The 12,237-nt window shown below is 44.1% G+C and overlaps 1 protein-coding gene across 26 annotated transcripts in view; it reads right to left on the reverse strand.

Moving 5' to 3' along the window:
• The window catches only part of NRXN3 (neurexin 3), a 1,499,321-nt gene that overhangs the window by 930,152 nt on the left and 556,932 nt on the right, over positions 1–12,237 (reverse strand). For all 26 annotated transcript variants that reach the window (XR_003999960.1, XR_003999959.1, XM_030559000.1 and 23 more), the window contains one exon: positions 6,082–6,285. Coding sequence is in view for 24 of the 26 variants with exons in the window: in XM_030559000.1 (XP_030414860.1) it covers positions 6,082–6,285 (204 nt within the window). In the remaining 2 variants the exon portion in view is untranslated. The remainder of the gene's footprint in view (positions 1–6,081; positions 6,286–12,237) is intronic.

Raw genomic sequence — 12,237 nt, forward strand, 5'->3', positions numbered from 1 at the left:
CAGTCCTTTTGAGGAGCAGGGAAATTCTAAATCCACATGTTTGTCAGGGATGGGGAGGCACTGGAGTGTGCTGGGGGTGGGAGTGGGAAATTATGAGCACGACTGGAAAGTAGATTTGGAAATGCAAACTTCTCACTCAGGACTCTTCTGAGAATGGATAGGGTATGCAATTATAGGGCCAGCTCTCCCCTAGTCCCTACCTATTGTCATTATAATAATTCCTGTAACAGGAATTGTGAGACCTTCAGCCATAAAAAAAAAAAAAAAGGGAATATGGCATTTCAGTGCAGAACTGGCTGTGATTTCCCCATACTGGGCAGTAGGGGGCAAAGGTGAGCTGCCTCAGTCTTTCACTAGGGGACAGGGTGCTCACCAGCACCAGTTAGCTTGCAGAGCATTGCTAAGGCATGAGGTCTTCAGAATCAGTGAAAGGGAACATCTCTGTGTGAAGGGGAGTGCATGCTGCTTCCTTCAATAAGGTCCAGACTTGGCTCTGGAAGTGCAGCCCACAGGATACCAGCAGTGTTGGATGGGAAGGGGGAAGCACAGGACAAATTAATGCTGCTTACTCTGGATCATTTCCTCCAGGAAAGCTAGATATAGTAAAACAAAACAAAGAACGTAACAAGCCAAGGATGTGTTGTGCATATGTTGGGTGTGAATAAGAAAGTGCCTCATTAGTGGCAGAGTCTGAGGAGCTGGGGAGGGAGGGGAGTGTCAAAGTGCAGCAGCTGTGTCTGGCTGGGCAGGGTGCAAGACTGTTTTATGCAGGGCATGTGGACACTGAGTGCAAAATTATGTATAAATGAAATGTATGAAAAGATGTGTGTACTGTGTGTGTAAAGAGGTGTCAATGAGAATGAGTGCCTGTTGTGTTCTGTGCATACATGTGTTTTGTGTGTGATGCACAAACATTTGTAACAGAGAGTGATGCATATGAGTGACAAATCATTCCCTCTGGGAAGGGACCATACAGCCTCAGCAGTGCTGGAGGACTCTGACCCACAGCCACTGAGCCAAACACCTTTCAGGGGGCAAAGCAGAAATTACTGGTTTGGAAAGCCCAAGACATCACTGCCCCCCTCGAGGCTAGAGCTCAGTTCAGGATAGGAAGAAGCTATGAGGCAGATGAGCTTCTTATTTTCTGTGCTGCAGAAGGGGCTTTATTCCAGTCACCAGTATCCTGAGGGAGGGCATAGGAGAGGAGAAGACAGAAGCTAAAGGCCGGCTGTTCCCAGCTGATATGCCATTTGTCTCACACTCAGCATGTCTTTGAAGTTGCAAGGGCTATTCCAGAGCACCCTTCACTGTATTTCTCTCTCTCTCTCTCTCTCCCCCTTCCTTTCTCAACTTAGTTGTGAGATCTATCACATTTGGGTTCCAACTTTCACACAGCAAACATCCAATATGCTGTGAAATGTGCTAACACAAAGAATACACTGCCTCAGGCTCCTAGCTGGGAAGGTCTGAAACAGCTCCTCATCCCTTTTAAATGAACAGAATTAATAGTCAAGGCTCTTTCCTTCCCCCTCCCACCCAAGTCTGCATTGGAGTAAGCATTCCTGGTTTAGTTTTTGGCAATGAATGCTGCAGTGGTGAGTGGGATATGCCAGCCCCTGCAGGCTTCTCTGTACACTCTGTTCTCAGGGCTGTTTGCTGTGCGGGCCGCAGGCTTCAGGCCTTTGAAGGGTTGAATACCATCTTTTGATTTACCATGGCTGATGGGGTGTGAGAAGCTTTACAACTCAAATACACCAGGAAAAAAAAAACAGCACAGAAAAATACTCAAACGGAACCCAGATGGAATTGAATGAGAAAAAAAAAAAAAAAAAGGACAGTTCTTAGTAATAGCTTTAAATAACTTAGGAAAAAAAGCACAAGTAGATAATACACCACTCAAAACAGTCTGTGCTGATACAGATCTGGTGCTTACCAGCCCAATTGGGGATTCGGATGTATGACTGGTCAGATCTGAGCTCCCCCTTATTTGGAGTTGGTGGCCAACTGTCACTTAAAAGGGCATTTTGGCATTGTCAAGCCAGAAAGTCTTGGATTTTACTTGGATGTAATCTATCTCCTCAAATAGTTGACAAGAACACCAACTAAACAACTGGGAGCTGATGGCTGGGCTTCTTGGCACTGCAAGGCTTCCCCCGCCATCCAAGGTCTCAGATTTGATCTCTTCCTTCAATAACATAATATAAGCCTTTTGGAAAACACAGAAGTCCTGATTTAAGGTCTTGTGGGAAACCTTTGTAACTTTGGGGGGGGGGGTCAGACAAGTAGGGATAACTTGGTTTAGTATTCCAAATAATGGAAATTAAGGTTCTGTGGTTCAAATCGCTGGGGGAGCAGAGAGGCACAGGCTCCCCCCTCAGCTGCAGCATTTGTCATTTTATTGGAGCATAGACCTTCAGAGCTCTGCAGGGCCAAAGCTCCATGTCTGCAAAGCTTAGGAGCTCAGCAAAAATAATGATTCAGCCACTGCTGCTCCAGTATAACTGACCTTCAGTAACAGAGTTTTGGTTCACCAGGGTTTCCCCCATGTACCAGTCCCTTAGCCAAGAACAGTATGTAGCGTATACTGTAATATGAAGCTCTTGGTCAAAACTCCGGTAAAATGCTCAGAAAGCATTTTCAGTCATATTCTTTAGGTGGTAAGGCATTAAAAGCCAGATGTTTAGCACCTGGTCCAGGTCTAATGGTCTCCAGAAGGTCTGTGTAACAAGTTACCACAGCTGATGGAACAAGCAATATTGGCAGGCATTGGAAGAAAACGTTTTCTGCTCTCCTCGCCAAAGGGAAAGCCACTATGATGTAAAGCAGAACCCTTTAAAGTGAGGAGGGGGAGATTAAATGGGCAGAAAATGTTTCCTGCCTTGCCTTGCAGGTACCAGAGTGCCCTCTTCCCTCACTGACTTCCATGGAAGTTGAGGGTGTCTCAGTACCTATCAAGTGGCACCTTGCTCAGCAGGTAGAGCTCATTAAGGACAATACTTTACATGCTGCAGTGCCTGGTGAGAGAGGATCCCCAAGTGCTTTGCAAGCATCCACTACTGAAGCCTCACTGCTTCCCTATGAGATAAGGTAGCTTTAGCACCCTTAGCAGAGGGATAAAGTGAGGCACTAGAGGGTAAAGGGACTTGCTCAGGATCACAGTGAGATCATGGCAAAATTCAGAATAGGACCCAGGTGTCCCAGATTCCCAAACCCAGATCTGACAACATAACATGCTCTCCGTCTTAAAATATGAGACTTGGCCTCACAGCACTTTGATTCTCAGACAGACAAACTTTTTCACTCTAATTATCAGAAAGCATTTCAGAAAAGGGACCTTAGAAAGGGACAGAAATTCTCAGGGAGCTAGATTATTTGGACAAATAGCATTGGATGGGAAAAGCAAGCAGCTGCAAACACACTAATCACACACATGCTGGAGTTGTTTGAAAGATTCTCTTTACACATTAGACTGCAGAACAATAATTCTTTGGAATTAATCCCCAAAGGGAACATGGTAGGCATAAGGAATTCTCCACTTCACTTAGAACTGATACAGGCAGCGATGGATGCCACTTGAGAAGTCATTGTGGCGGCTGGGATGATCTATTTCCCCATGGACCAGTGCAATTTAGTACTGCCTGCCATGCTGGCTGGACACCCAATGATGCTTTACAGTACTCTAGTTCAGCTGAGTACAGCATGTAAATACCAGACAACAGGAGCTATGTAACAGTGCAGTATTTTTCCATCTAAGGGAACACTTAATGCTTCCAGATCCTCATGGGATGGAGACTCTTTTCATTTCTCATTTTTAAAGATAGGAGCTTGTTCTAACAGATCATTGCCTTTTCACCCTCCAAACCCAACAGTAAAAGAAAGGGCTGACTTTCCCTTCCAGAGCCAAAGGAGGCTAGAAGCAGTTCTTTTGGAAACCAGTTAATGCCACCTCCTGGGTCAGCCCTAGAGGGGTGACTGAAGGGCAATATGTTACATTGTTCCTTGTTGACCTCCAACAGCTGAAAGTCCAGATGAGGACCAAGGTGAAGCAGTCCCTAGAAGAACCATTCAAGTTATGGTTCATTCAGCTCTGGTGTGGCATGATCTAGATGATACCACCTATGTCTAGCTGTGACATGGTTCAATGACCGAATCACATCAATATATAGTCCAATGTGTGACACTGTCACTGCACTGTACAAAGTCATTGCAATGTCTCTTCTTCACATTATGGCCCAGCCAGGACTCAGGAGCGAGTTTCCTATTGATAACTCATAGTATTTGGGAGACGCACAATGGGGCTTGGAATTTCAAAAGCTAGCCCAAGCTCATCGTGGAGCATACACTTAGTTCCTGTTAGACACCCTAAATACACCTCTACCTCGACATAATGCTGTCCTTGGGAGCCAAAAAATCTTACCGCGTTATAGGTGAAACCGTGTTATATTGAACTTGCTTTGATCTACCAGAGTGCGCAGCCCCATCCGCCCCAGTGCACTGCTTTACTGCATTATATCCAAATTCATGTTATATCAGGTGGCGTTATATTGAGGCAGCGGTGTATTAGGGGAGGCTTACCATTTCCAATAAGTACCATGGCTCTGCAGTTCTAGCTCAGATTCTCCTCTCAGTTATACTAGTGCAACCACATGTAGTCAACCAGATAGCAGCAGTATAAGTGAGAAAAGTATTTCACTTTGTGCTCATGTTCAACTCCAAAAATACGAAACAACCAAACCCACCCAATATCTCTTATCCCTACCCCCCTCCACACACACACTGGCACTTTGCCTCTTCAAGCTTTTGGGAGTCAAAAACTGCCACCAGGGGACCCATCCACACTGCTGGCCTACAACAGTGAGAGAATGAGGGGAAGCTGGATGCATCCTCAACCGAGTACCATAGATCATTAGAGTGGATTGTTTTGTTGATCTACAGACTCCAGTTACTCAGCTCAGCTTAATAAGAGAGTCTGTGTTTGTTATGAAGGAAACTTCCTCACAACCATCATTTTAGTATCAAATTTTTCCCACTCAGGTTCTGTCTGGGAAAGAATAACTTTGAGGAGACAAAAGTAGGCTTGGCAAGCTGCTCAGCTGAAGGCCTTTTGACCATGGTCAAATATTGCAGCAAGAATGTCCCGCTGCAGGTGGCGGCCTACCTCTTTGATTGCATCAGGTTGCTATTCTTGCATTTTTTAAGAACTTCATGTAATTGTGTTCCACATTTTTCTGAGTTAAAATAACTCAGTGAAGTAATTTTTTGTAATTAGGAATAAATATCTAAGGCTTACACTATCAAAATCAGAAAGTCTTACTCTTTTGTTATTGTTGTCATGGTTCTAATATCTGCGTGCTTTAAAATATTTGATCATTTTGACATAATTTGACTGATCAATTGACCAATTATTTTTGGACTGGTAAATTGACTCACCCTACACAGAACATAACCTTTCTGGGTGCTCCCCCTATCTTTATTACTTGAGTTTAAAAAAACACACTAAACCATTCACCAGAAAGGGCCCTAAAGGCTACAACCTACATTAGAGTTACCTGAACATGCGGGGCCACTACTGCAGAACACAACAGTAATTTTTGTAAGGACTTGGGTCCTGAGAAGGTTCAGCATTCAAACCATTAGACCAAGACCAGTCTCTTGAGAGCATGGGATTCACAGCACCTACCCCTTCCCTCCATGTCTGTTTGGCTTCCCTCCCATGCCCTGCTTTGACTGTTTTGAGTGGTGGAAAAGAGGCTGAATTAATGAGTATATGATTGATCAAAAGATGGACCAAGTAGCATGTTTTACACAAAGCTAACCAGTTCCAGACCAAGAAAGGAAACTTAAAAACATAAAGACTTAAAAACCACCACTATCCATGACCAAGAATTGACATCAAATGTCCATGCAGAAACTGTCAGAGAGAATTTCTCTCTCCACAGATAGTATCATTACAAGGGTCTTAGCAGCTACTTTAGAAATCAATCATATCCAATCAAACCAACAGAAAAAAAGAAAAATGATAAAGAAAACACTAATCACAAGCCCAAATTAAAAGTGGAAGGGGGAATCTCTGTACGATACCTAAATTGACCATGAGTTTGACACGCCCTCCATCAAGCTCCAGGCGAAGGGTGTCAGCAGAATCCCGTGAAGTGGTGGCCATTAACAGCCCATAGGCACGCTGGGACATGAAGCGGAAAGACACATCTTCTGCCTCTGTGTGCATGACCATGGGCATGATGATCTTCATATACATGCTACCATCGTAGCTCAAGATGGAAGCCTCTGCGGAGAAGAAAAGAAACAATGACTAATCATGAGAGCTACGTAATGCTTCTGTGGCACACTTACACACTGTTTATATAGCAATCACTTCACCCACCACTGAAATGCAGCCACTTCTGGGGTATAAATGCAGTGGCTCACCCAGCAGTGGCTTCACACAGCAATATTACACAACAGGTGAGAGCAGGAAGCAGAAGATATTGTATCCAGTTAAAACTACAATGTAGGGAAGCAGAATGCAGTTATCCACACTAGAATTTCCCAGGACTCCCAGGATAGCATCCCCTCTTGTGAAAAGGGCCATCGGATCTTTAATGATTACTTGTTGCCAGGACATTACTTTTATTATCTTCTGAAAGACAGCTTCTTCTCTGGCAGCCCAGCTTCCCCTAGCACTGTCCAGGGTCACTAGTTTAGACAGTCCCTATTGACTCACCAAAACCCCTTCCTGCAGCACATGGGTTTTACTTTGGCTATCACATATCAAATATTTTAAGGAATGTCACTTATTTGGTAGGGCATTTGATCAGAAAAAGAGTATTTTCCAAGCAATAATTTTGCAAGAAATCACACACTGTGATACAACTGTACAATTTTTAAACCCATATAGCAGTAGTCCCCAACGTGGTGCCCGCAGGCGCAATGGTGCCCGCTGGGGCATTTATGTGCACCTGCCTAGTGCCCAGCACAGGAGAGAAGCCACAGCCCCACGCCTGCCGGGGACAGAGAACTCCAGGGCTGCAGGCGCCGGTGTTCTCAGTTCCTGGCAGGCACGGAGCTGCGGCTTCTCTCTGGCTTCTCCGGGGCTGCAAATTGCAGGTGCCGGTGTTCTCTGTCTGTTGCAGGCACGGGGCCGCATCTTAAGCTGGAGAGAAGCTGCAGCCCCGTGCCTGTCGGGGACAGAGAACTCCTAGGCTGCAGACTGCAGGCGCCGGTGTTCTCAGTCCCTGGCAGGCACGGGGCCACAGCTTAAGCTGGAGAGAAGCTGTGGCCCCGTGCCTGCTGGGGACAGAGAACTCCGGGGCTGCGGATGCCAGTGTTCTCTGTCCCTGGCAGGCGCGAGGCCCACCTACTGCCCAGCAGGGGAGAGAAGATGGGCCCCGCGCCTGCTGGGGACAGAGTACTTCGGGGCTGCAGGCTGCGGGTGCCAGTGTTCTCTGTCCTACCAGTTTCTCTCCAGCTTCTCTCTGCACTGCCCAGAACTGGCACCAAAAAACAAAAAGAAAACCACTCTGACTCTGCAGAATGGACAGAATGCCGCCCCATAGCATGTGCTGTCCCAGGCACGTGCTTGCTCCACTGGTGCCTGGAGCCGGCCCTGTATGTGAGTAATTGCTGGCGCCCGCCACACTCTTCTGTAAACATGAATGTGCAACTGACCACAAAAAGGTTGGGGACCACTGCCATAGAGTGATATTTCTTAAATATAAGCTTTGCCCAGTAATTTTCATACTGCCTTCCTTTAGGTCTTTAAAATGAACAGCAGGTCATCAGCCTGCTTGAAGATATCCTGCCCACACACAGGACAGGCCCAGCATTTAGAAAAACTATACAGCCCGAGATGGTATCGCTTCAGCAATCACATACATTCACAAATTGTACACAGGCTGGCACAAGCCCTTTCTCAACCAGGGATGACAGGCAATGGCTCCTTCAACCTTGCAGAAGCTCCATTACCCAGAGGACAAAACATTCTGAAACAGCCCAATTGTCACAATCAGCACAGCTGTTCAGAGAGCTGCCAGTCAGCCTAAAGGTCTAGCTGACTATCATCCAGAGGGATGTTTGTGGCCCAAAAATGGGTACCAGGAATTTTACAAGGACAAGGAACACACAGAAAACATGTCAAAGCTTACACTTTTGATTTTGGTGGGTTTTTTTAAAAACCCATGGTTAGAATCAAAACTAAAAATCCATGTGTTATCTTTCATCTAAGACCTTCAAAAATCCTGAGAGGGAGAGGTATTGTTTAGAATAGATCAAGGAAGTATAACTAGAAAAGGGTGAAGCTGAGCAAAGGAAAAATTGAGGCTAGATAGCAGGAGAAATTTACCTTAGGGTAAGTTAGTGTGTGGAACAGTCTTCCAAGAAAAGTGGTTGAACTCCCATTGCTTGGGGATACTAAAAACTAGGTTGGGTAAAGCCCTGCAGAATAGACTACAGGAAATATTAGCCAGGGATGGACTATCAGGTCTTCTCTGCCTCTCTTTTGCATGTGATCCTATGAGTTTGTGAGTCTGCTCTCTTCTTGAGATGTGTGTAAAACTCATTTGTTTTAATGGAGGGGACACTGCAGACAGTCACTTACCCCACAGATGCTGTATTTGCTCCTCCTTCACCTGGAGAACTCCCTTGCAAAACTCCCTGTTCGCAAAGCTCCCTGGTCGCTTTTTTTAAACAACTAACAAAATCATTCAAAGCCCAAGATTTGGTGGTGATGGGGGACTTCAACTATCCAGATATATGTTGGGAAAATAACACCGTGGGGCACAGACTATCCAATAAGCTCTTGGACTGCATTGCAGACAACTTTTTATTTCAGAAGGCTGAAAAAGCTACTGGGGAGAAGCTGATCTAGACTTGATTTTAACAAACAGGGAGGAACTCGTTGAGATTTTGAAAGTAGAAGGAAGCTTGGGTGAAAGTAATCACGAAATCATAGAGTTTGCAATTCTAAGGAAAGGTAGAAGGGAGTACAGCAAAATAGAGACAATGGATTTCAGGAAGGCGGATTTTAGTAAGCTCAGAGAGCTGATAGGTAAGATCACATAGGAATCAAGACTGAGGGGAAAAACAACTGATGAGAGTTGGCAGTTTTTCAAAGGGACACTATTAAGGGCCCAAAAGCAAGCTATTCCGATGGGTAGGAAAGATAGAAAATGTGGCAAAAGACCACCTTGGCTTAACCACGAGATCTTGCATGACCTACAAAATAAAAAGGAGTCATATAAAAAATGAAACTAGGTCAGATTACAGAGGATGAATATAGGCAAATAACACAGGAATGCAGGGGCAAGATTAGAAAGGCAAAGGCACAAAATGAGCTCAAACTAGCTATGGGAATAAAGGGAAATAAGAAGACTTTTTATCAATACATTAGAAGCAAGAGGAAGACCAAGGACAGGGTAGGCCCACTGCTCAGTGAGGAGGGAGAAACAGTAACAGGAAACTTGGAAATGGCAGAGATGCTTAATGACTTCTTTGTTTCGGTCTTCACTGAGAAGTCTGAAGGAATGTCTAACATAGTGAATGGTTATGGGAAGGGGGTAGGTTTAGAAGATAAAATAAAAAAAGAGCAAGTTAAAAATCACTTAGAAAAGTTAGATGCCTGCAAGTCACCAGGGCCCGATGAAATGCATCCTAGAATACTCAAGGAGTTAACAGAGGAGGTATCTGAGCCTCTAGCTTTTATCTTTGGAAAGTCATGGGAGACGGGAGAGATTCCAGAAGACTGGAAAAGGGCAAATATAGTGCCCATCTATAAAAAGGGAAATAAAAACAACCCAGGAAACTACAGACCAGTTAGTTTAACTTCTGTGCCAGGGAAGATAATGGAGCAAGTAATTAAAGAAATCACCTGCAAACACTTGGAAGGTGTTAAGGTGATAGGGAATAACCAGCATGGATTTGTAAAGAACAAATTGTGTCAAACCAATCTGATAGCTTTCTTTGATAGGATAACGAGCCTTGTGGATAAGGGAGAAGTGGTGGATGTGGTATACCTAGACTTTAGTAAGGCATTTGATACAGTCTCGCATGATATCTTTATCGATAAACTAGGCAAATACAATTTAGATGGGGCTACTATAAGGTGGGTGCATAACTAGCTGAATAACCGTACTCAGAGAGTAGTTATTAATGGCTCCCAATCCTGCTGGAAAGATATAACAAGTGGGGTTCCGCAGGGGTCTGTTTTGGGACCGGCTCTGTTCAATATTTTCTTCAACGACTTAGATGTTGGCATAGAAAGTACGCTTATTAAGTTTGCAGATGATACCAAACTGGGAGGGATTGCAACTGCTTTGGAGGACAGGGTCAAAATTCAAAATGATCTGGACAAATTGGAGAATTGGTCTGAGGTAAACCCGATGAAGTTCAGTAAAGACAAATGCAAAGTGCTCCACTTAGGAAGGAACAATCAATCAGTTTCACACATACAGAATGGGAAGAGACTGTCTAGGAAGGAGTATGGCAGAAAGAGATCTAGGGGTTATAGTGGACCACAAGCTAAATGTGAGTCAACAGTGTGATACTATTGCAAAAAAAGTAAACGTGATTCTGGGATGCATTAACAGGTGTGTTGTAAACAAGACACGAGAAGTCATTCTTCCGCTCTACTCTGCACTGGTTAGGCCTCAACTGAAGTATTGTGTCCAGTTCTGGGCACTGCACTTCAAGAAAGATGTGGAGAAATTGGAGAGGGTCCAGAGAAGAGCAACAAGAATGATTAAAGGTCTTGAGAACATGACCTATGAAGGAAGGCTGAAAGAATTGGGTTTATTTAGTCTGAAAAAGAGAAGACTGAGAGGGGACAGGATAGCAGTTTTCAGGTATCTAAAAGGGTGTCATCAGAAGGATGGAGAAAACTTGTTCACCTTAGCCTCTAATGATAGAACAAGAAGCAATGGGCTTAAAGCAAGGGAGATTTAGGTTGGACATTAGGAAAAATTTCCTAACTGCCAGGGTAGTTAAACACTGGAATAAATTGCCTAGGGAGGTTGTGGAATCTCCATCTCTGGAGATATTTAAGAGTAGGTTAGATAAATGTCTATCAGGGATGGTCTAGACAGTATTTGGTCCTGCCATGAGGGCAGGGGACTGGACTCGATGACCTCTCGAGGGCCCTTCCAGTCCTAGAGTCTATGAATATTGTAGGGGACAAATATGTACTAGCATGGTGCAGGTTTCTGAATAAGTCTTTCCTAGCTCTGATGTCTCTTCCTCCATTATTTTTTCCCTTACTGGTACAAGTTGGCTAACATTCCTGCAGTCATGCTGGTATGATCAATGGTGCTGTGATGCAAAACAAGGAAAGAAACTAACCAAGACCCACATCAGGTTTAAGTATCACTAGAAACTTAGGAAATGGCACAGGATAGAGGTAGGAAGAATACCAGGAAAATGGAAAAGGAAAATCAGAGTCAGGAAGGAAATTACATTTTTCCATCTTCTTCAAGGACATGACAGAAAATAGAGATGTGAGGGGAGGAAAGGAAAGTATTTTTATAAGTACTTAATATTCTCTATTTCCACACGTTTTTTGCCTGAGGAGACAGATGTACATCTCTAAAGGAGTGGAATTGAAGTCTCATGCTAGAACTCTGACAACCTGTACAGATTTATAATTATTGTTTCAGTCCCTGGATTAGTAAATTTTATAAATTCCATAAACACATTAATATATGAATTAGAGTGTCCCCTTCCCTTGCAGATAACACTGAGTAACGGCAATCACTCCATGTGGGATATTAATCATAGAACCATATAAGAGAATCCAGAGTTGGAAAAGACCTCCTATGGCGTGACACAGGCAGGCCCGGGCACAAGTATTACCTCTGTGTCCAACCATCTACTCTTTCACCAAAAGGGGTCATGTGTGCTCTCTGACAAAAGCTAAGAATTAGGTAATTGTCCTGGGTATTGCAAAATGTTTGTATGGGAAACTATTTTAGAGTTATGTAACATGTAGGATATTATGTTCCAAATCAGTTGAGAGCAAAATTTGTTCCCTGAGGGAGTGGGAGTCTGAGAGCTGACCTAAGCAATATAAGGAAATGGACATCTGTCAACTGTGCTAGTTTGCATTTACAGTCTGGAGCAGACATAGGTTTCAGCATTTACAAAGACAAAAGAACCCAAATAAAAGTCTCTAACTGTCTAAGGGAAGGAGAAAAAGGGTGGGGGTAAGTGCAGTAGATATATAGGTATGTGGGTGGAGCAGATATGATGAAG

This window comes from Gopherus evgoodei, chromosome 4 (assembly GCF_007399415.2).
Source record: "Gopherus evgoodei ecotype Sinaloan lineage chromosome 4, rGopEvg1_v1.p, whole genome shotgun sequence".
In the NCBI taxonomy this organism is placed as follows: Eukaryota; Metazoa; Chordata; order Testudines; family Testudinidae; genus Gopherus; species Gopherus evgoodei.